We start from the raw sequence: 25,955 nt of genomic DNA, 5'->3' as shown, positions 1-25,955 counted from the left end.
TGGAGAGTTCAAGTGATGCAGCTGGAAGGGAAAAGACAACAAGAAGCAGTAGTATTGTCTGTTTTCATACAGATGTTCATGGGCCACAGAGGATGAATCCCACACGGGCACACTGTGCATACACTGTTGTTTCTTCAGGTGCCTATCCACAACCACTGCAGGATATACCGGAGATACCGTGTATCTTTATATTTAATGTGTACAATAACAGAGTTCTTGTACACACACATACATAAACACATGTATAAATGCAGATGACTGTTTTCTTTATATGTCTTATTCTAATGCTGCCGGTCATCGTGAATTGCCCCTATGGGGATCATCAAAGGTTTATCGTATCATATCGTATTGTATATTAGCTTATCATGGCAAAGTAGCTGATAACTGCTAGCATGGATGGGAACATTGCTTTAGTTCTTTAGAACCGTAAACCGTAAAAAGGCACGTATTGATAACCACACATTAAAGGAATGCAACATTACATCCAAACATACACACCGTTCCCTGGGTGTCACGTGTTTCGTCACTTTTGGCTCTCGTGTACGTTTTTTTGGACGTTTATATGTTCCTAAACAAATTTCAGTTTCTGGCTTTCTCGTAAGAAAAACTGCAATAGTCTACATCGTGTCACGGTCTTCGCCTGGAATCTGGAAGTCTGCGGAGTGTTTTACAGAGGAAACATACCCTGTAATTCCCACAGAACTGGCGTACCGTCAATCCCTTATGTTTTTCCCAACATCTTGCTGCCAGACCTACCTCACACTCCTCAGGCTTTGCCATGTTCTGTTTCGTGCCTCATATGCTTTCACATCAATGTGAAATTAACTGTGCTGCAGTTAATGTTTTATTTTCCATCTTAGACTATAAATATCATATATTAGCAGAATAATCCAGCTATCTCTTTCTGTCCAGAGTTGCACAGCAGTGCATTAGAATGTAGTGAAAACGTGAGCTGCTGACCAGTGAGTGCAACATTTTCTAAATGTGAGCAATCAAAGGTTTTTGTGTGTATTAATGGAGGACGACTATCAGCTGTGAAATTTAAATGTATTACTAAAAGTGTTTCCTCAGTGCTGTCAGCCAGTTCAAGCATCTGTCCACCAAACGTCTAGTTTGGCCCAATTATTATGTGAAACAAGAGGTCCAGAATCTCTTTTGTGATCTTTGGTTGTGCTGTCTTGGCCTCCTTCAGTTTGAGATTAGAGCCTCATTTTAGCCCCAGAAATGGTCATACATGCTTTCATTTGCTGCAGACTTAACTACTGGAACTGAGTCTATTGTCAGAAAGCGAAATGTTTCCAGGCTTTATTTAATTCAAAATCCTGCAACTTGGCTTTTAACTCGCTTCAGGAGAAGAGAACACATTTCTCTGTTGTTGGCCTTCACATGTGACCACTTTTAGGGTCTTATTGTTTTGTTTTGTTTTTTTACATATCCTGGTGCCAACTTACATTTGTAGCTGTTAGAGATTCTCCGACTAGAACCTTCTGACTGCTCCCAGATCTACCCTTGGGACCAAAGGTGATCGGACATTTGCCGTTTAAGCACCTGAGCTATAGAATCACCTGGCAGACAATGGTTATGTTTCCAAGACCACCTTGACTGGTTACATCAACGTAAAATGTTCCAATAAGACGGAGTACATGCATTTACATGCCCCAAACCATCAATCGGAATAGAACTTTTTTGAAAGGCGATTCTGCCCATCATAGAGTTTTCCCCCAAACTTTATTGAAAGCACTGAATTTATTCAATGAGGAAAAAAATGACCAATATGGATCAAAGCACATCTGGGTTTTCGGTGGGGATGCTGCTGACCTCTTTGGTTACAGCTTCACTCCAACACTTCCATCCCTCCTGGAAACTCATCATGTCACATTGTGTTTACCCCATGTGAGGGACAAATACCAAAAGGTTAACGCCACCCTTCCAAATCTAATTGAAAACATGCACCGAAATGATGTGTTTATTCCACCCACAGAGAAATGACTAGAGTGCTTACATGTTTATTAGGTGCTCATATTTTCCTGTTGAATAGATTGTCAAAGGTTTACAACCCCTTAATCTGTTCTGATTGAGTTTTTATTCTGTGGAACATTACTCTTTTAAAACACTACCAAGATCTTTAATGGTGAGGCCTTCATTCTGAATGTGTTCAGCTGGTCTGTTCCTGTCATTGCAGCTTTACACTACTACTTTGTTTTTTCTTTCATATACAGTAGTTGTTGTGTGTCCTTTGTATTTAATCTTTTGTATTTAAACCTCTGCTCTGTTCAGCACCTTGCACCTTTGTTTTAGAAAGTTACAATTATGATTATAATAACTACGAAATGAGACCCTTTGCAACCTAAAATTATTTAAACTCACTATTTAAAGGATTATTTTCTTATAGAATATGGATGAGTCTGGTTTTTTTTTAATTGTTTTTTTATTCATTTTGTTCAAAGTATGAAACAAGTTTGATTCATTGTTCTGACTTCAGTTTTAGTGGCAGCACGGTGCATTTTTTGTTGACTCCTTTATCACCAGTCAACGGCTTTACACTGCCACGTATGATAGTGATAGTGAATTACTGTTAGTACGCAGTTAAACACATTATGAAAAGTTCAAGAGTACATTTGTCATGCAAAATATATTCTGGGAGACAATAGTAATAGTAAAATAAGTATGTATGTGTGTAAATCACATGTTAAGAGGGGCCTTGTAGGTCATACATTACACCTAAACACTTACACAGTGTTGATACAACATAAACATACCAGGGAAACCATCCACAAACCTGATATTTATTACAGAAATGTGCCTCTGTGTGAGAGGCTACTGATTTATGCTCACAGGAAATTTTAACTTGCGTGTGAAAGTTTGAGTTACAGGCCCCGTTACGCACATGATGACGACCAATGCAGCAGACTTTATTTTCTATCATTTACAAATATTTTAAACTAACAAATATTTTACACTTACTTGAGCAACAGTCGTACACTAAACTAAAGCTTCTTGAAGGTTATGTATTCAGCATTAGTTTCAAATAACTGAGATGATGTTGATTCATGTGTGTTTTCATTTTAGAGGCCGTGGTTTGTTGTACTATTCAACTGTATTGTGTTGTACCGACACATGTTTCTACTATTTTGACACCCCCATTATATAGGCTAGGCTAGGCTAAATAACAGAAACACTTTTGTGTTTCATTCAATCCATTTTAACAGCGCCACAAACTGCATCCTGCAGAATGATCAAACAGTTACCACCGTTTTGACTTAAAGCTGCTGGTTGAGGAGAACCGGTGGAGCTCAAGCAGAGAGGCTGGTTAGAGGAGTGAATGGAGACGGGCTGAACTCTGGGAGGAGCGTAGATGATGAAGGATATATCTGTGAGGCAGCTGTCATTTCTGCTGGAGGGAAAAACACTGATGGTCCCTAAATAGTCGGGACAGATCAGAGAGAAGGGACAAAAGAAAGCAAAGAAAGAATTTATTCTCACACTAACTTAGAAAAAGCATGTTAAAGATGAGTCATTGCCTTGGCAGTGCTCAAACAGAAACACATGGGTTTATTTGGTACCTTTCAGTGATTTTAATTTTAAAACTCCAGACTCAAGGCACACTTAAAAGATTTATTTCGCATCTCATCATTTAAGCCAAGCTGCTGTTTTAAACCAACAGCCTTGTTGAGGATTATAAAGAACAGTTTATTGTTCTGAACAGGCGGCATTCCTGGTGGTAAACACACTGGTTTATTACACAGATCAAAACTGAAATGCCACAGCCAACGTGTTGATCTAATGTGGGTGGTCAAGCACAGAACCCTCAGCGGTCTTATTTCCACAACTTCTGTCTATGCAGATTTTTTATTTCCAATTAAATGCAGAGATTTCATGCAAATAAACACAAAACATCACGCCTCTATTCATCGTATCTCAACTAAACATCACTTGTGGGACCTATTTAAAGTTGGTAGATAACTTTTCCCTCTAAAAAAAAATCCACTTCAAGAGCTGACTCTTTGCTTCCTACCTAATTCTGTACATCTCACACTTTGATAAGTGCCATCGTAATCAGTGTGACACAAACTCTCACATAGAAATCTCAGAAAAAAGACACTCTACAGCTGCAGTACTTGCCTGAGAATCATGGCATTTTAAGGTGTTTTGTTCAGTATCAGTTCTGGTTAGAGAAGCAGCTTTGGGACCAAAGGGTCACAAGTTCACATCAAGAGTCAGTCCTCTTTCAACCAAATGTGAATGAGATCTGTAGCTCAGCTAAAAAACATGGCTATTAACTCATACGATTTAACTAAGTTATTATCTTCAAGAACAATTTGACCTCTAATAACTTCTCTATTGCAGGTGAATATGACTATGTCTGCCACTGATTCCATTCAGCCTTCTTATTGCTATTTTAACACTAGCTTTGGTGACTTCATTGCCTTTCATTTCTGAAATCAGATAAATAAGAGACTCTTCTCCGACTCTTGCATTCTGTAAGGAATCTATTAGAACATAAGGCAACCAAAGCGGCGGATGATAACCAAAAACAGCCCTTGTGTGACTGTTATCTTCAGATCTCCTGCAAAGCCAAGTTGGATAAAGAAGAGCATTCAGTAATGGCAGCCTTCCCACAACAAAAGATGGAAGTCGAAGAAAGAGTCTGCTTTCAAGACCAAAATAAGTTGCCTCAGCTGGTATGTAACATCCCACTAGGAGGTGGATGACATTAATGCCAGCCTTCAGCTGAATGAGGCAAACTTTCCTCCTCTCCAGAGAGAGAACACTAAGAAACACCTGAGGCAGGAACAAAAGACTGACAATTAAGCTCCAGCTACAAAGGTATTCGGCAAACAAAAGAAGGATAAGACTCCAACTTGTCGAATATTATTTGGTTATGTCATGACAACCAGAAGTGGGCCTGTTGTGGCGTGCAAGTACCTGGAGCCTCCTGTGACCAAAGGACAAAGGCGGCCTGCTGTGATGACCAAAGCACAGCAGCCTCCTGGGTCAGTACAACCACAGTATGTAGTGACATCTGCACTGACAGACGCTGCACCTGAAACACCTTCTGAGTCTGCCAAAGAACCTCAAGTATACGTAGGAGTTCATGAAGAACTTCCTATTGCATTTGACAAACGCAGAAAAATACTGAATACGTTTACGTGTGACACAAAAAACAGGATTGTGGCAACATTATGTTTACATGCTCTAAAGCCCAATAACTTTGGGAGCTGAAGTTCCAAAAATTACAGGATGATTGTGCCAAAAAACTAAAAGCTGATATAGGGCAGGGTGCATACTGAAATCCCTCACTATAGAAGAGTTCAATGGATGGATGTAGGCTGGAGATGGAAAGAGCTGTGTTGTTTGAGTAAGTGAAAAGATGGTTAGAGGAGAGGTGACAGGGAGCAGGGAGAAATCAAGACTTTATACACACGTTTGTTATTGTATCTTGTGCTGGTGTGTGTGAGTGTGTTGACCGCACACTGACTGGGTGGAGCTGGTGAGCTGTGTGTATGTTGGCATCCATCAGCAGAGGAGCTGTAGGGGAAGATGCTGTGCTCTCAGGGGGCTCGGTCACAGGGCTGCTGCTCCTCTGACAGAAACAAAAAGAACACACACGCACGCAAAATATTATTTTGTGTTTAGATAGATAGATAGATAGATAGATAGATAGATCTGAACGTAAACCTTTGCAAAATATGTTCATTCAGAGGGACTTAAATTAAGGAACAGAATATTTTAGCAAAGAGTTGTGTTGTTCCATTGGTGGGGATGGTTAATCACTCCTTAATAAAACCACATGCATATATCCGTTAACCTGCTGTATCAGGATCGTGATTAAGAAACTCTCATTAATTAATTTTTCTGTATCTTTCTGAGTGAAATGTACTGGTGGGAAGAAGTACAAATAAGCCACATTTTTCCATCTGAGTGCAGCCCAAATGAACACAAACACAAAAATCGTCATACAAACTAAACCAAATTCTGTGGCAGATGTTTGTGTTTCTGTTGGACTTCATCACTGATGGAGGAAACAGGTTTCCAGCGCCTTTAAATCAGAGATACCAAAATGTAAGAGCAACAGTACAAAAGGGTCTGCAGCCAAAAAGCTGACGTTTAAATGACAGCAGAGGCCAAAAACGAACGCAAGCCAGAACATCATCTGTTATATTCGTGATGCTGGGTCCGTTCAAAGGAAGGTTATGTACAGGTCACTCAGCTACTTCACAAGAACATGAGGCGGTGGTGTGAGAAATCTTTCAGCAAACAGCAACAATAACTCAAATTAAGGGAAATAACATGTAGGAAAATGCTTTATTATTACAATTAGCTACACTTTCCACTTTGTTCACTCAGTTAGTTTTTCATACATTCTTTCCTCCAAAAATCATTTCTCACGTCTGGTTCTAGGTGTTGTGCTGGTCTCCAAGTGGGTGGCCTGTCCACAGTGTGTTTTAGGTCAAATTGAAAACATTCTGTAGACTGAGAACTTGTAAATTAAACTTTCCTGGGTGATTACTGTGCGTTATCTTCTGCAGCCAGATGGGAGAGGTACCAGAAAAGCAACTAATGTTAATATATTGACATGATTTAATTATCTCGCAGGCATGTGGTGCCCCAGATATCTTCACCATCTTCTCTCACACACAAAAAATGTATTTAAAGTACTTAAACTCTACACAAAAATATGTCATGGGAAATGTGGGCGCGCCATTGACAGATAAGTGATTTAAGTATGGGATTATATTAAATTTAAGGGGGAAATCTAAACTCGGCCATGCTGTGAAAACAGATCATCAGCCGATTTAAAGATAACTGAAAGAGCTACGACAGTTCAGGGAGTCAGCTCCCTAAATTGCTGCAGATAATGAATGTTTATTTTGTTGTCGATGATATGAAGGAAAATAGTAGTTTTGGCAGCATGCAGTGAAGAGCGACAGGAGGACAGGAGCTGTGTGGTCTGTTGTTCAGTCATTTCCTGTGGAGATTAGGGTCACTCAGGACAGATCAGGTTAATATCTAGCAGCATCAATAAGCTCTCCAAAGATAATAAAAACGCAGAGTCTTTAACGTTCTAAGTGCACAGGGCTCGTAGAGAATGAGCCACACCTTTTTTTGTTAAAGCTGAGCTAAGGCACGATGTCGGAGGGAGGCACATTGTGGTCGGGCTACGCTGGAATTTGATATCAGTTTGCTGTCAACCAGGTTCATTCAAACAAATCAAGCGCTCCACTAAAAATATCAATCATTACTATTGAGATGGAAAAAACAACTCAAATGATTATTGAATAGTCAGCAAAGTTCTTGTTCTTCCCTCTTTGTGATTTGCTAAAAAATAAGATCTAATAAATAATAAATAAGCTGGAAAGAGCTTCAATCAGGGGCAGTGTCCTAAAGATACAACTCTTCCATCAAATCATCTTATCATAAAATTTCTGTATTATCAAAGATTATTCACAAAGTAGTTCCCCCCCCAAAAAAAATACACAGAATGTGGTATATTTAAGAAAGTTTTTACTCTTCTCTCTGTAAAGAGTAATCTAAAAAAAAAAAAAAGACTACAGTAATATGATTAACCTGACATTTAAGAAAAGTAGAGACTTCATCAAATAGTTTTCTATGTTTTCTAAGGACAGTACTGTGGGAAAGTTCTCTTTAATTCAGAGATAGTTTTCCATGTGAAGGCTACAGGAGGCCCAGTGAAGGAATGTTTCTAATAAACCTTGCTGATGGGCTGAGGTTTATCAAGCAGAGACGGCCCTGTCAACCCTGCTGATACAACTATCAGTGTGTTTTGGTTTTCATGAGCTTTCATTACCCACTGTCTCTACTTCACATCCTGTCTTAGGTGCTTTTACTGCAACTCTTTACTGCAAAAACACACAACCGTGTTTAAAGACACTTCAGAATACTGTTATCATATTTCACCTAGGACCATGGGCAATAAGGGAAAGTTTAATATGTAGAAACTACTGCAACACAACAGTATCTAGACAGATGTGGAATAAAATAAATCTGTGATCCTATCACCAGCTTAGAGTTTCTGATTTAGAGGCTGCTATCTAGAGTTTTAAATCAATCCAGTTTTATGTATATAGCGTCAACAACAATCTACAAACAGTCTATTTCTTTTTACCGAACCTAGAACCTGAAATCCCCCCACACTGTAGCTACAAGGCTGTAGGCAAGAGAAAACCCCTTTTAAGCAGGACCTTTAGCAGAACCCAGCTCATATGGGAAGAGCCATCTGCCTGAGGCCGGTATGGTAAAGACAGAAACAAAAGATGGAAGTGAGACAGAAGAGAAGGGAGGAGAGGAGGAAGAGAGGGACGCACAAGCAAACTGATAAATTCATACATTTGAATGGAGCATAAGTGCAGCACATAAACATAATACAAACAAGAGTATGACATACGAGTTGATGCATGATACATGGGAGACTGATAATGGATAAAAAGGATTGATAAAGACAGCAAGGGGTTCATGAGAGAAACACTTAACGGGTATATATTCTGTAATGTTGCTTTTATAAGAATGAAGTCTAAGTGACATTTAGGTAGGAATGCCTACCACATGCAGCTCCACAAATCAGAAACACGCAGCTCCACAGATCAGAAACACACGGGTCAGAAACATGGAGCTCCACAAATCAGATGCATGCAGCTCCACAGATCAGAAACACACATATCCGAAACATGTCCAATAGTGAGAGAGAGAAGAAGTGGTCAGTGCAGATGTTGCGCTAGACTTTTTCGTTGTCTGTCATTTTGACTGACAGGGTCATAAAATCCCGTCATAATCTATATTTACCCGTCACTTTAATTTTTTAAAATAATAATAATGCAATTCAATAGCATTTAATTTTCATTAAAATGTCATTAACTTTAAGTACTTTTTCAGTATTGACAGTATTAACTTTAAATGGTAGGAAAAAAACAAAGTTAGGGCTGCCGACACGTCTTGTCCGTACTCGGACCGGGACTGCTAGCGCTAACAGCTCTTAGATGGCACCGTAGGGTTGAAGTGCTTCGGTGGTATGCAAACTCTTTTATTTTGCACAATTTGCACAAAAACTCATCAGTCCTAGCATTGTGCTTTCATCCGATTCCTCCATTTTGGTAGCCGTTAGCCGCATAGACATAGACACATATACATGTCTATGGTTAGCCGAGCTCTGACGTGTGCATCAGTGTAATCGGTGTGCCAGGAAATCGTGCACTGATAAAAGTTCCACGATGTTTGGAATGCAAACTGCGATTAGAGACAAGAGCCAATTAATAATGCCACTCGCCACCAAGTGGTCAAAATGACAGATGACCTTCAGATTTTTCTGTCACAGTTTTAAAAAAACAGTGAATGACGGGAAATATTCGGTTAACGTGACCCCTGGGTCAGTGTATCATGCCCCCTAGGCCCCCTAGCAGCCTAGGTCTCATACATTTAATCACAGCATGTGAGACTCTTAACATTCACACTCATAAGACAGTGAAGTGTGGAACGGACATGAACAATTTCTCTCTTTTCTTTGCTTGTCTTGTTCACAACAAAACTCCAAACCCCAAACCCTTAAAAGGGCCGCCTCCACCAACAAAGACGGGGATAACAATGTATAAAATGCACACCAAACTATGCTTAAAGTGAATTATGTCCCCAGACTCCACTACAGCAGAATCATTTTCTTTCCCCCTAATGCCAGATTATGTGGTTGGATGTGATTGAAGAAACTATGTCGGGGATTGGAAACTATCTCTGGTCACATACTGTGTGTTCCCAACAAAATGTGTTTAGCCTCATTCTCCTCCCTAATCAGTTTCAGACATTTAACACTGTTTACAGCAAACACATCTATACATGGTTTGTCCTCACTTTGGATAACACACAGCTTGAATCCAAAGACTGTACTGACTACATTCAGTTTGCCTTTCTTTCAACACACACAATCCTGAGCCAAATACTGTATGTGATTGATGGCTAAAATTAGAACAGCCAGTACAAGCTTAAGTAATTGTTTGTATTTTTAATGGATGAATAGAATGAAATTGATCTTAAGGGATACACTATAAATCTGAAAGAAGTAATATCTCACACATCAGTTTATTCCTGCACACGGGAAGGGTTTGTTAAGGGTTTGTTTGGTTAAGGTGTAACCGTCTTGGAAAGATGTGTAATGAGCCTCAGGCTTCCACTGACCACCACTTCCCTTGTCCTTTTAGAGTAACTCCCATCAGTCGACCATGGAGGGATTACGCTAACTGACAGGTCTGTGGACTCGGTTTACATTGCGCCGCGAGCCATATACAATGGACGTACAATGACTCCCACATTGCGACTGCATTTTGGAAAATTGGACGCAATTTTCTGTGAACCGCTGATTCCTATCCATTCGTTCATGCATAGTATGAAAGTGAGAACGACTTCAGGTCAGGAAGGTTAGCAGCTTTACCCTATCAGTTTTCACTGTAACGGCCGGCGATGTGTTCATGTTTTCTGTGGCAGTGCTTTTTAATAATGATCTGTAATGTATTTAGCCAAACCTGCTGGCTGTAACGGCATTTTACAATCTGATCGTGTTTCAGTCACCTTTAGTTTAATCTGACTGAATGTTGATTTCTATTGCGAGCAAACAGCAGTTTTGTTTTTCGTATCTAGACTGCACCTTTAATAAGTTGAAAGGTAACTGCTGAGAGTGTAAGAGCAGAAGGTAAAGGTGTTTGGTAACATGACCAGCAGTCCACAGTTTAGCTGAGAGATTCTATCTCAACTGTTTACATGGATGCTAAATAAAATGATCATCGATCAGAGGAGAATTTCTTTTAACATATGCAAAATGGTTCTGTCCACTGTGGAGCAACAGATCTGTCAGTATAACAGCAGAATTAATTTAATAGAGAAACATGACCAACATGGACCCACATCAACAACACAGCCCACATTGATTCTGTCTTTTTATGCAACTTGTTGTTTGACTGCTTCCATGTTTCTGTCCCTCCTAGAAACTCGTTAAGTCACATGGGGAAAACATGCAACCCCCTTTCAACAATTAAAAGTTCCTCTGATTGAGCCTGTCTGTTCCGACTGAGGTTGATACATGAGCCAATTTTGTTGTGTTTGGCCAGTTATTCTATTAATGGAAGCAGGTATACTCTTAACCATGTCAGAGTTTCATGCAAACATTTGCACACGATAAGGGAATGTGAAGATGATGGAAACAGTGGAATCTGAAGGTATTTGGCATAAACTGAAGTATTAGATAAAAATACAATCTTCTATTTTTAGGGTGATAGAGACAAAATGAAAGAATGATCAAAGTCATTATAATCCAAGAAGAAACATGTTAAATAGAACAGCAATCATTTCTCATAGTACTGATGCTTTGTTTTAATCAAAGGACTGGCCATACAGACCAACATCTTGGTCTCTGGAGTCAGACTATTTTGTCAGCCTCTGCTTACAACCATAGTGTGTGGGTAAATAGACCCATGCCAATTCTGCTGTGACCGCAGAATAGATTGCAATTGATGGAAATCAAAAACATATGAGTTTTTACAGATACAGAGTTAGTCCTAGCTATTATCTCTTGTTATGGAGTGCTTCTAATCGGTATAGATTTAACATTCTTTGGTTGAACTCCTCGTGGACTAAAAAGGATATTTTACTTTACTGCATGGTATTTTATTACTAAAAGAAAAATAAAATGTCCTTTCTCTCAGACTCTGATGGAAATCTGTGTGCCTCTCGCTGACAGCTATGCCAGAGAGATTTAATGTAAACTGAGTTATATGTCCTGCTGTATGTCTCTTACCAAATTCTTGAGGCTGCCGAGCACCGCTGTGGTCAGTATTCCAGCGAAGAAGGCCACCAGGTTGAGGCTGGCGAGGGTCCAAATTAAAATGTACAGGGTGAAGACTTCTTCACAGCTTTGAACTCCAACAAACTCATAGTAGTTGCTGAGGTAGCTTCCACTGCAGAACAAAGCAGCCAGTCATGGGGGGACAGATCAGTTTGTCGTTTTTTTCAGAATGAGTTGTCAGACAAAGATGATACTAAACGGGTGATTATTTCTGTGATAACATGTATTTATATTTTAGGACAGTGATGCATTGTCTCACTTGGCACAGTCGTACAGGTCGCAGCAGTAACAGGTCCCACTTCGTACTGTCATGCTACAAGACTCCTTTAGATTCCAACATGACACCTGAAAGAGCAAACACAATACAAAGTCCAACACAGCTGCAGCTGAAATAGAAAATAATTTGGATTTTATTTGGTGCAAGTTCTAATCATTCTGGATCAAATGAACCCAGGATATTTTCCTCATAATAATCAGGGCTTCTTTGCTCACAGAGGCGTAGAAATTCTCATAGATGTAGCTGCTGCCGCTGCTGTAATACTGGCACCTCCCTGCTTTCAGTGGACGCACATCCTGGCAAAAGATCATATATGAAAACCTTTCAGTCTTTAGTGGATATCAAAAAAAAAATAAAAAAACTTAGTAGTGTCACATCTCATCTGTTCTTTTTCTTGATTTACTTGTTTCATTCTTATTTTGATATGCTTGCCTAACTTCCAGCCCTCAGATATTTTCCTCCTATGCAGTGCCCTGAGTTGTGTCACCTGCATTTTGTTATCCCTTCTTTCATAGTTTATTAGTATTCCCTTGCCTCTGTGCCAGTTTGTTTTCAGCTTTCCTGGTAAACCTAATTCATCATGTGACCTTTGGATTCCCTCCTTTGCCTGAACTTGGACTGATCTTATCGATCACAAATATATTCTGCAAGCTAATCCAGATGGCCAAAAACACATCTGAACTCAGTCCACAGATAATATTTATCATACAGTATTATAACCTCTTGAACTACACACTTCTATGTTGGCACAAACTATTTTAAGCTAAAATAATATTCTTAAAGCTCAGTTCTTCTATAATAAAAGCACATCTGTATTAAGACTAGTTTAACATTCATTTTTCTTCACTAGACTATAAAGATCAAAAACATGTATTTTGGTTTTTTCTTCACTTTATTGTCTTATAAACACACCAGCACAATAAATAGGAAATTCAGGGTGTTTCTATTTTACGTGCAAGAAATCCCAAATAAAGGTTTTATACTTTTATACTCCACAAAATCTTTCAATAAATTGAAATTAAAAGCCACTTTGGAACAAATAAAACACACCTGTACATTATAATGTATTGTATTTACAGTGTTTTGGCCATTTCAGCAAAGGCCTGCCTCAATATCAGAGTTTCAATATGCAAGGCTGTGACTCTTTATTCCATTAGTTCTCTTCCCATACCATTATCTACGAGTGTTAATGGTGTAGCTTATAAAAGGAACCCAACAAGGTGGAAATCTGACGCCCCCTTCCAATTAAAATGTGGCTTTGTGAAATCAACAGCTGCGTGCCCCTAGAGAAAATAACTTACTGGATGCAGAAAAGAAGTAAGAATTTTTACAAAATGTGGCAACCATTTTTAACTTATATGGAAAATCTACCAGCATACCAGGTTGACTAATCTCCCTGTATTGGCTTTGCTTGGCATGTACAGTTGAAACCAGATGTTTACATACACTGTGTTAAAAGACACAAACATTTTTTCCTCACTGTCTGAAGTTAAATCAGACTAAACCTCTCCTGTTTTAGGTCAGTTAGGATTACCAAAATTATTTCTATTTGCTAAATGCCACAATAATGAGAAAGAGAATTTCTTAGAGATTGTTTTATTACTTTCTTCAAAGTCAGAAGTTTACATACATTTCCTTAGCATTTTGGTAGCATTGCCTTTATACCGTAGGATTTGGGTCAAACGTTTTGGGTATCCTTCCACAAGCTTCTCACAATAGTCTGCTGGAATTCTGGTCCATTCCTCCTGACAGAACTTGTGTAACTGAGTCAGGGTTGCACACGCCCCATAGAAAATCTGCCCACAGATTTTCTATGGGATTGAGATCGGGGCTTTGTGATGGCCACTCCAAAACATTGATTTTGTTGTCCTTCAGCCACTTTGTAACTACTTTGGCAGTATGCTTAGGATCATTGTCCATTTGGAAGACCCATTTGCGTCCAAGCTTTAACTTCCTGGCTGATGTCTTGAGTTGTTGCTCAATATTTCCACATAATGTTCTTTCCTCATGATGCCGTCTATTTATCCTGTGGCAAAACAGCCCCCATACTTCACAGTTGGGATGGTGTTCTCAGGCTTACAAGCTTCCCCCTTTTTCCTCCAAATGTAACGATGGTCATTATGGCCAAACAGTTCCACTTTAGTTTCATCAGACCACAGGACATGTCTCCAAATATTAAGGTCTTTGTCCCTGTGTGCATTTGCAAACTGTAATCTGGCTTTTTTATGTTGCTTTTGGAGTAATGGCTTCTTCCTCGCTGAGTGGCCTTTCAGCCCATGTCGGTACAGGACTCCTTTCACTGTGGACAATGACACTCTCTTACCAGCTTCAGCCATCATCTTGACAAGGTCTTTAGCTTTTGTTCTGGGGTTGATTCACATGTTTCGGACCAAAACACGTTCATCTCTGGGACACAGAACCTGTCTCCTTCTTGAGCGGTATGATGGCTGGACATTCCCATGGTGTCTATACTTGCGTAAAATTGTTTGAACAGATGAACGTGGCACCTTCAAGCATCTGGAAATTGTACCCAAGGATGAACCAGTCTTGTGGAGCTCCACAATTCTCTTCCTGATATTTTGGCTGATTTCTTTTGATTTTCCCATGATGTCAAGCAAAGAAGCAGTGTGTTTGAGGTGTAGCCTTAAAATACATCCACAGGTGTGCCTCCAATTAACTCAAATGTTGTCTGTTCAGAAGCTTCCAAAGCCATGACATCATCATCGGGGCTTTCCTTCATTGTTTAAAGACATAGTAATCTTTGTGTATGTAAACTTCTGACTTTGAAGAAAGTAATAAAAAATTCTCTAAGAAATTCTCTCTCTCATTATTGTGGCATTTAGCAAATAGAAATAATTTTGGTAATCCTAACTGACCTAAAACAGGTTTAGTCTGGTTTAACTTCAGACAGTGAGGAAAAAATGTGTCTTTTAACACAGTGTATGTAAACATCTGGTTTCAACTGTACCTTCGATTATTGCATAATGTATTTTATTTTGTAACGGTAGCTTTGTTCTTAAAAAAAATAAAATATTCCAAAAAAAAAGGAACCCAAGAAGAACCCACCAAACAGAAGAAGTATAAATCAATTCTGACACCAATAAAAATACAGTTAATAATCTCTTTCATCATTTCTCAACAACTTCCTAAAGCCTAGCCAGTGTTGAGAGCTGTAATACAAACTCACAATTACAAATAAGCAAAGCACTTTATAGGCTTTTGAGAGAGAGTTTTTACTGGAAATTCCAGTCAAAATACAGTTAACATGACAGAAAAAACATAACTCTGTGCATCTGTTAGACATGTGATTGAAAGTAGTGGTTATCTGTTTCTGTATAAGGAGGGAGTTTTCTCAGACGGAGCCGATAAAAACTTTAATGAGTGTTTGTATTACAGCTTAGAAACAGGAATGTAGCTTTATTTATTTTCTACATCTGTTGAGGGTTGTTTTATGGAGGCTGGTCAGCAGCATTATCAGTCACACTCACCCTGTTAAGATTCTCATTCGTCCAGGACATCAGATGTCTGGCCACTTTAAGCCAAAAACAACTTAACTTTCTTTAATTCTTCTCCACTGATACACTCCCACATTTTTTTTTCTCACACCATGCTTGCACAACTACTAATCTGGGTGGCCAAGAAACAAAGCTGTTTAATAAAGACTGGGCAATAATATGTGGGAACTCTTTTCATGGGCAGAACTGTTTAAAGTGTCCAACAGAGTGATGCTGGCAAGCACTGCAGGCCAAGAGGCCGTCCAGCCGGATCACAGTCAACCAGCACAGTGGTTTATTAAAGAGGTCCACTGATAATGTGGTGTTTCAGCGTGCAACACAACCATCTCTAATGTTACAGAACACACACGCCTGTGTAGATAACTCACCATGTTTAAGACAATACAGACGCCATCGATCACCAGGCACAGAAAAGAGGTGATGACCCCAAAGCTGAGGAATACCATGGCAGCCGTTAGCTGGAGGGGGAAGAAAGGAAAATAAAAATTAAAAAAATAATAAGTTCCACATAAAATGTCAGAAATAACAACAGTAACAAAGGTCGCAGCTAAAGAAAGCTTCTTTTATTTCCAACTGATAAAAGTTTTGGATTCTTCACAAGAAAGTGTTTGGTGCTTTTGAATGATTATGAAAGACTATGAAATATTTGTTAAATCCGCCACATTGTATACTAACTGTATCTTTTTTGTGCATATTTCTATGCACAAACTACCCAAATAAAACTAAACCAAAAATCAATAATTTTGTCCAGATACTTCTTACAAGTTAGATTTTTTGCACCTATTCTACTGTCATGTGTTTATGGGGTGGGTAATCGGCTTTCTTTTTCTTCAGTGTTCAGCACCAGTTGATATTGTGGCAGGGTGGGATATGTTAGGCAGCAAGTGAACATTCAGTCCTTGAAGATGATGTGTTTTTGAAGCAAGAACATTTTGCAACTTTGACATGGGCTAAATTGTGATGGTGCTATGGGGTGTTTCCGATCTGCAGTGGTTAGTACTGACAAAATGTGGACCAACGTGGTCCCATCCAAAAGAAGAGAGGTACAGGTCTGGAGTTGTGTCTGGAGTTGCACAGATGGGTCAGAGTAACCTCATTGACCCCTATCCACTCCTGAAAACACCTACAATAACCACATGAGCATCATAACTGGACCATGGAGCAATGGAAGAGGGTGGCCTGGTCTGACGGATCATATAGACGGGCAGGTTGTTCACACAGGAAAGAGATGGAATGGATGCATTATGGGAAGAAGGACAGCTGGTGTGATGCTCTCTGAGTAATGTTCTTGGGGAAGAGCTTGGATCCTGGCATTCACGTGAAAGTTACTATGACGTACAATCTCTCTAAACATTGTTGCAAGGCCCATGTCCCTGAGCAGCATCAGTCTAATAATATTCGAAGGTATCTGAAAAACTTGTTCGGGGCTAATCTGAGGAACATGACAAACGGTTCACTGTGTTGACTTGACTAGCTCTCAGTCCGATCAACCTATATGGGGCAAGGTGGAAGTTCGCCTGATTCATGGAGGCTCCACCTCAAACTTCCGTGACTTAAAGGATCTGCTGCTAACTCCTTGATGTGTGATACCATGGAACACCTTCAGAGGTCTCATAGAGACCATTACTCACAAAGGTCAGAGCTGTTTGGTGAAACAGGAAGGGCACACACCACATTAAACAGGTGGCTTTAATGTTGTGGCTGATCAGTACAAGCTGCTGTCGGTTAGCATTTCCCCAAAGCCTGATTTCAGTCTCACAGCAGATATATGAAAGTATTCTCTATTAAATTGCTTCATTATGGAAAAATGGGAAAAAAATGATTTTGCACTAAATCAAGTTTGCTTTTTTCTCTGACATTTTATTAGAAAAAAGCATCTCTGGCACACAGAATAAATGCTAACTCAAAGCAACCAGTTCTGTCCAAATACTGCTTTTATGTTTCCTGCTGAAATGATGATCTGCAGTTCTGGACATTAACCAGGACAATTTTGACATCATGCTTTGATAGAACATCAGGTAAGGATGAAGTTATTGCTGTTCGAGATTAAACCGGGGTCCTTAAGTGGGCCTTAAGTATAAAATACACTTTTGTTGTTTGTTGTAAATCATCTTCATTCCTGCTAACGGCTCAGTGTACTTTTCTAAAGTTTGTCTTCTTGTTCCACATTTCTTGGATAAGCAGAAACACTGACAGCAGAACACGTGATTCCAATCCATTTTACCGGTATTTATACCAGTGTAGAAAGAAAGTGTTGTTTAATGGCACTGCAAAGCAAGGTTTTTTAAAGTTAAATTATCTGCAGACAAAAAACTACAATCCTGCTAGTTACTCCTGAGGAACAAGTTGCTGTCCATTTACAGCCAGCAGACAGACTCACTTTTACTGCACTCAAACAACCGATACGATACACATTAGAAAAAGTGGTTTACTTTGTTCTACATCTATCAACTCCCCAAGCATATCCCTTGGGTAAGAGTAAGAGATGTGGACACGTGGAAAAGCTATGTAATGCACAGGAGACTTTCATCAGAACCATAACAATTTGTCCTGGCTACGACATCTGATACACAGAGGAAGAGCTAATTAACTTCTTATTAGTGAAGCATTTTTAAAATAACATAACGGCGGTACAATGAATACCAGATGTTAGATTCTTGTAAATTAGCTCTTTTGTTTGACAGCTGTCATATTTTGGCATTCGCAAGATCGTGTTTCATAATCTCAGTAAACAACTGCAGTTTAAGACAGGGGTTAGGGTTGGGAAAAATTTGTTTCTCATTTTAGGTTTTTCAAATTGGCAACCATCTGAGCAGTCGGCTGAACAATTGACATGGCAACATAAAGTGCAAACTATTATATGAAACACACAGATATTGTGCCACATTTTGCCTTGAAGAGCCACAATTTGACAAAGCAGCCTGTGTTTCAGTCCTAAAACTTGTCCTCTGCAGAGGTATGCTTCCTTCACTGGGTAGTCCTAATAAAAACCAGACTGATCATGAATCCAAAAAACAAAGTCATAACAAAGATCAGTGGACTCATTTAATACAGAACTGAAAAAGCAAATTGAAGAATCTCTTCAAGTCCAGTCCAAAGTCCAGTTGCATTTGGTTTAGACTGAGAAGTTTTGAGAGGGGAAACTGATGCGAATCGGACCTTCACGTCTTACAATTAGGATACACTGTAGATTCTCTTTATGTAATTGATGGGCTCTTGTCATGATATGGACTGTAGTCATATAGCTGTATAACAACACTAACTTTGCACAGCACAACTGATAGCCTCATCATCATTAAATGAAAATCCACAGCTTCTCAGACCTATCAGCACGTAAATCTGTCATCAAGGCAAACGGTGCCTGCTTTGAGGAACTGTAAATAATAAATATGTATTGGTTTGTGTTCTGTGTGTGTTATTTTACAGTTTAGATGTCTTTTTGTCTTGTTCTACAATGTAAAAACCACCTACCGATTCACACCTGCCAGAATGGGGAACTCCGATAGCTCACCTGGTTCAGTCTTGAGCCTAATCATCCCATAAACTCTGTCCCCACTACAGTGGCTACGGTTTGAATCCAGCCTGGGCTCTTTGCTGCATGGCATCCCTTTTAACCTTGTGTCTGTGTCTCACTCTAGTAGCAACTATCAAATAAAGGCACAACAATTGACTAGGTGCAAGGTGTTGTGAGCCTTGGGTGACAATGATGACTGGCAAAGCACAAAGATCCCTAGAACAGATAACTCTGTTGCATGACATAGATCCAATGCAGTTTAAGTTGCCTTTATGTAAAACAATCAGGAGAACATTTGGTTTTATTCAAGGAGTCAATAGAACGGTGAACAACCTTGGTAAACCAAATGATGGGTTCGCCTCTGCGCAGACTGTTGACTTGTTTTTGCCTCAAGGATGTTGCAACATTTCTGGACCGGCATCTGCCACTGATCTGTGAGCTTAGGCGTTTTGATATCATCATGTGTTAGGATTGTTTCTTTCTTTTTAATGTGTGAACAAATTGTCTCATTGTTTGCAACTGCTTGCCTTAAATTACCCCTTGAGGGACACATAAAGTCTTTTGAAATTGAAAACCTACTGTAATGTATATGGTTAGACTAAAAGACTGAGGATAAAGATGTTGATGCAGACATAAGACAAAAAGTGCTTTGTTACTATAGGACAGTTGTAATTAAGCAGTAACCAGAGTAGATAGATATTTAACTTGTTCCTTACACCATAACTCATGTGTTTTTGTTTTAGTAAAGCTAACAAAAAGCAAAACTGTCTTACACATTTAGCCTATTGTCAGTCATATTATTTGCGTGTCTGGATTGTGAAAGTGCAGATTTATTAGCTTAATAGTGCCCTCAGCGATTCCACAATAGGACAAATATGACACATGGTCTCTCTTGGCCAAAGTACTCCCTTTTGGCAGGTCAGGGCTAGGTGCGCACATGGGAAAATGATGTGCACACCTCTTATGATAAGAGGATGCTTGTCTTCGCATGTGTATGTGTCTGTTAAAGACATATAGCCGAAGAATATACCAGCTGCTTGCGGTTCTCTTCCAGGCGAAGTCCCAGAAGTCCCAGGAACGATCCGAGGGTCAGCTGCAGAGGATACAATATAATAAAAAAAATGTGTGAAATAAAGGAAAACTGCTCATTTTTGTGAGAGTTGTGGCTTGATTTGTTTCGAAGATAGAATTCAATGAAAAATGAAATGGGCGTGTTATCACTGTCAGCTATGAAAACAGTTCCTGTGGCCCAAATTTAAAAACGTACAGTGTGTTTCATGTTACATACTGTTGCAAAATAGGTCTACCCTGGATCAAATCTCAACATAGATTATCTAGAAACTGATTTTGGTAGTTACACTTTCAAGGATCTCTGACAACACTTCCAGAGGACCCCTGCCTGTACAGCTGTCAATCACAGTCTGCCCAAAACTGTGCATGCTCTCGAGCTAATGCCCACCTGGAAGACTACATACACAGTGAGGCAAAACATCTTGCAACAAGAACAAAGGACTGCAGCTTTAATTTCATGATGGAAATCACATGCTGCGGATGTTTTGATATGTTATAAAACTTCCTGCTGGTAGCTGGAAAGAATTTTTTTAAATCATATTAATCTGTCATCTCACTGGATAATTTATAACAAGGATTTATCAAGGGACAGATAAAAAACTTACAATAACTCCAGAGATGTAGCCAGTCACAGTCAGGCTCTCTGTCCGGGTCGTTGTGTAGGCTCCCAGCACCACCAGCAGCAGAGACAGACTGAGCATGCCCAGTACCAGCCACAGAGCTCTCCTGTCCCTCAACATTATCTCTGCCACCCGCAGACAAGAAAATAAACGTTCAGGCATGTTACACGGTAAAGTGCAGAATGAATAAAACACAATAAACTAGATTTCCAGCTGCGAGCCTCTCGACAGCTGTCCAACGGAGCTGCATATTTCTAGTTTAATTCTAAAGTCAACACATAGATGTTTTTTGTTTAATTTGGTTTAATTGTGAAAACAGTGTTCCCAGCTTGTGCTGCTCCAATGTCATGAGATGTTTACAGCTCAGAAAATACCTTTTTCATAGTAGATGACCTGACACAGTAGCACAGATGTTTTAAAGGGATAGCTCAGTTTCTATGAAGAGGGACTGTATGAGCCACTTGGGCTACTTTGTGCATTACCTAGAGCAGATAGAGGCAGAGCAATATGCCAAAGAAGCCAAGCAAAGAACTGTAATGAACAGCTGCTCATATTTCAGTCATCAATATCAGTTTAAGTCTGCAATATATTTTAAATGTTATTACCACTTTACTGTCAGAAGGCTTTTTCCGACAGGGGACAGATGGCTTTATCTTGATCTATGGCCCCTTTAAAGCCACCAGACACCGTGGACAAAAACAGTAAATTCTCCTCACAGGACATGGGAGTTGCTGGTCTACCTCTGCATTGGTTGTTTAGTTTGTATGTTACTGTGTAATACTGGTGGTTTAGCACATAAGTTAGAATGTGAATTAGCATGTTGAAACACCAGCAGTAGACATGCATCTCCAATGGTTTGGGAGGTAAAATGACTGTTTTTGTCAACAGAGTCTGGTGGCTTTGAAGAGAATGGCTTTAGCTTTTTAGGTTTAAAAAGTCTGCCAGAAAGCATGGATAGTGTTTGTTGAGATGGCTAAATGCATTTAACTGCTGACCACATGCACATCAGTTGATTGCGTGGCTTCTGTGTCAGTAATCCTTCTATGAACTGAGGACATGCTGACCACCATCTACTACAGGTACAAGAAGGACAATTAACTCATATAATGCCGTGGCGCGTAGATACATTTCTGGGGAGGTGCACGCCAGGTGTCGGCGTTGTCACCGTAGCCTCTGCGTCAGCTTAACGCAAACATATAAAGCGCCATTAGTCCTTTCTCTTTTTCCTGGGGGTCTCCAGTGAGGTAACGTCCCTATGACTTTTTTGTTTTACTTGGAGCATTAGAAACTTTTATTGGACTTTTCTTATAGTCAATAAAACCTATCCCAACGACCATAGAATACTTTTTTTTACCACTGTTTTTTTTTTACCATTGGTTTCAGTATACTCAGTCTTCTCTGTCTCTTTTGTTACAGCCAGCTTTACCAAATAATCATTGCTTGTTGACAAAAAGAAAGACACTGCCAATGGTGCACCAGCATGGGAATGTCGCCAAAGACAACACATATAAAATCTGGTATGCTTCAGAATACGAGGAAATGTAACCCCACTGATTATCTGAGTCAGCATTGTGTGAATTTATTGGAAAGGTCTTAAATGTGACAGACATTCATTTATATAGAGTATGAAAGACCTGTACTGTAGCTATTATGCAGTCGAGCCATCACCTATGTTTTCTCTACTCAAAGTGTCTGCGGTGAAAAAGGTCTGCTTTGTAGTTAATTCCTTTGCTCGAGCATGTTGAATGTAGCCAACAAAGAAACCTTCCAATCTCTAGAAAAAGTGTGTCATACAGAAAAAAAATAAGCTCAGATGGGAATACATACACAATCACTTTCTAAATACACACACGTATTCCACAGCTAAAATCACTTGGACTCTAATCAGGACTAACACGGATGACTGTACTCATTACAGTCATGTCCTGCACGAAGGCAGCAGCTGAAACAACATCTAAACACATTTAAATACACTTTTAAATAGATTTTAAATATATCTGAGCAAATTAGCATTTAGCTCAATTAATCTAACTTTACTGAATGAAATGTAAAAGTAATCAGAACAAAAATGGTTAAACATTTATTTTACTACAAATAGCCAAAAAGTATATTCTCAAAAAACAAAATCTGTCTCCCTAACACAAATGTTGATGAAAAAACAGGTTAAATGACAGTAAAAAGAAAAGATCTGTGAGATTACGTTCTTTCAGTTGGCCTATGAACATGATTATCACTTTTACAATGCTGTTAAGATAAACCTTTTCACTATTTAACTGCATGTAGTCTGAAGCAGACTTGCTGAAACTGTTGAATCCATCAGTGATTTTCTGTGCTAAACTAAAACTGTGAGCTTAAGATAGCTACATACATCCAACTATAGGGTACCAGGAAAAAACAAAACAACTAAACTGCCTTGTTAACTTATTTGTTTTTAACTTTTAGGAATGGTTAATTCTGGTAAAAATTGCTTTGGATCTAAAATGTTTGATTTGATTCGATTATATTGTGATTAGATAAGTGACTCTTCCTGATACTGGTTAAAAAGAGTTTGGATAACAGGTTGTTTTATACAAACAAAGGTTAATATTTACATGCATTATGGTTGGCACATTAGTTTAACTTGACAAAAACATGGTTATCATGGCTACAGTTCAACTATCAGATTATTAGAGATACAGATAACATGAAATAAAGTTAATGGGCTAAATCTCACTGTGTCCTGTACAATATATAAGGAACACAATTCACAAAACTGCCCCTATCAATATGAAGCTGCATGAGAGCACCTCCAGCAGGTAACTTACCTCTTGCCTGGCTCTTTGGCACTGGTTTGTCCCAGCCCGCTGTTCCCTGAACCCTGACAGTCATGATAGATCCACTGCTTTGAAACACAGTTTCCCCTCCAACAGCTTCGAACTCCTGATCAGCTGGTTTCAATGTTCAAGGTTTAAGTATCAGCTTTCACTTGAAAGCCTGCAGAGTCCAGAGTAGTACTGGCATCTACTGAGTGGATGCAGCTCGACTTCAATGGAGTGCATAATGCTCCGGCCTCTGCAGCATTCAATGACAGTGGGAAAAATGAACCTTTAATGATGTAAATAGTAATGGTAGTTAATCCAAGAGATAAAAAATTAGGTTGTGCAGTTGTAAATCGAGACAGTACATAGGCTGGTTATGAACTGCTGCAGCAGAGTAAAGGAGAATATGTACATGTTAAGAGGGATTTACTGTACTGTAAGTGAACACATCTCTTGGATGCATTCCTCTGCGATTTTATATGTATGTTTTGAATCCTGTCTGATGAGTTGTGCCCCCAATAATGGTCAGATTTCATTGCGTCCTTCACAGAGTAAAGGCAATCTGTGCCAGACACATCAAAGCAACCTTATAAACACAATTGAGCTTCCACTGTATTTCACAGTAAGGACATTCATTGTTTTTCCTTGAGAGCATCTTTCTCTCAGTGATCATAAAATAAATGTAAATGTTGTTGCTCTCTGAACAGCATTTTCAGAAGCACTGAAACAATATGTATCTCAGAAAAAAAAAAAAAGTTTGTCTTTCTAGGTTTTTCTGTTTTTTTTTGTATTGTTATATATTATGTTTGGTATGCTGAGTGTGTGTACATTGCTGCCGCAACAGTCTAGCCAGCTATTTTCCTCCATGGAGCCCACCTTCATTGTGTAGCAAATTAGCTTGTGCTTGTTATTAAGTTTGCCTGGTTCTTTTTCAACCATTCAGATTTATCTTATTCTCAATCTCTTCAATGTCCCGTGGCGACCACATTCAGGGAAATTAGCTACGGCCCCAGACTTCTTGATATTAATAACCGTGGTCACAAGAACAAGCTGTTTGGAGAAGATTTTATAACCGTCATCTTGATCGTGCTTAGTAATTACCTCCTTCCTTATCTCATCAATGCTTTTACTATCTTTCTTCTTCCCATTTTCAGTGATACCCAACTGCACAATGAGGACCTTTCTCCATTTTAGGTTAATCTACTATTGACTTAGACTTAGATAGACTCTATTAATCGACAAGGGAAATTGCTTGGTTACCATAGCTCAATTTCACATACAAAAACACTTTTGAAAACCACTAGTAAAAAGAAAAATAGGTGTACGATTGATAAAATAAATAAATAAAAATAGAAATAAAAATGAAATAAAATATTAATAAATATATAAATTGATGGGTTAAATTGAAGAACCCTGTTATACAAATTAAAGACAACAGTCTAAAACAGGGCAATGCACCACTTCTGGTGGTACCAGCACAATTGACCTGGCTATTTTTGAAGAATCCAGTTATTTTCTTTATTCTATAGCAAACCAAATGTGTGCAATGGTATGCAATGTAACATTTTTCAGAGAGAACAGACTTGTTCCAGTGACTTAAGGGAACCGGCACTTGGCCACATCTAGAAGACTTTTCCTTTTCCCCAGATTTTGTGTATTAAACTTGGATACTGCATCATATTGGGTTTTTATGTGTCTTTTTATTATTTTTTTTTAACTGCAAATAGATGAAGAAAATAATTTATATATGATACAAATAGTCTCTCAATAGCCTTTCAACCACATTTTAAAGGTTGCAAAAAGAGTAAACTGTTTATAACAACATATACATGTTTCTGTGGCCTCTGAGGGAGACATAAATTTAATTCATTCATAAGATATGTTTTATTTGAGAGATTATATTATTTTCTGTGTAACCAGCTAATTGTTATTTTCTTGTCTGCAGGTGGCAGACATAATTAGCCATTTCTGCTTCCACATGCTTACCTCTGCTTCAATGTGTCGTATCAGGCCAGTGTATCATACTGTATAAATATGATTGAGATCAGTAGATTTTTTCATTTACAGTGCTGGCTATTCGACTAAAAAGAGGAAAACTGAAATGAAATCCGTCTGTCTGCATAAACATTACTACAATCAGGAGAAACACTGATTAAAAATCTGAACATGATATTGTCTTTGTAAGATAAGACACTAACTGGTTAAAAATAGTTTGTCTAGCAGACATAGGGTCAAAGTAACATATCTTATTTAATGTTTATTTTTCTATCTCTTGTGTGCACGAGTTTTAAACTGTATGCTGCAAGTTTCACCAACGT

At 38.9% G+C, this 25,955-nt stretch overlaps 1 protein-coding gene across 3 annotated transcripts; it reads right to left on the bottom strand.

The window, feature by feature from the left end:
* Positions 1-1,778: 1,778 nt before the first annotated feature.
* Positions 1,779-24,002, bottom strand: LOC311498426 (transmembrane protein 255B). Of its 3 annotated transcripts, none has more exons than XM_084559005.1 (9): positions 23,644-24,002; positions 20,825-20,964; positions 20,179-20,241; positions 16,003-16,092; positions 12,335-12,415; positions 12,102-12,187; positions 11,795-11,954; positions 5,426-5,584; positions 1,779-3,419 (listed from the first exon to the last, which is right to left on the bottom strand). In XM_084559005.1, the coding sequence occupies exons 1-9, from the start codon at positions 23,705-23,707 to the stop codon at positions 3,294-3,296; spliced, it is 969 nt and encodes a 322-aa protein (XP_084415131.1). In that variant the 5' UTR covers positions 23,708-24,002; the 3' UTR covers positions 1,779-3,293. The 3 variants fall into 3 exon arrangements, with proteins under 3 accessions (XP_084415131.1, XP_084415133.1, XP_084415132.1); XM_084559007.1 differs by having other exon boundaries at positions 1,779-3,409; XM_084559006.1 differs by having other exon boundaries at positions 5,480-5,584.
* Positions 24,003-25,955: the final 1,953 nt, after the last annotated feature.

The sequence above is a fragment of the Chelon labrosus genome, assembly GCF_963514085.1.
Source record: "Chelon labrosus genome assembly, chromosome: 13".
In the NCBI taxonomy this organism is placed as follows: Eukaryota; Metazoa; Chordata; class Actinopteri; order Mugiliformes; family Mugilidae; genus Chelon; species Chelon labrosus.
Note: the sequence above shows the minus strand (reverse complement) of the source record. Positions and strands in the feature narration are given on the sequence as shown.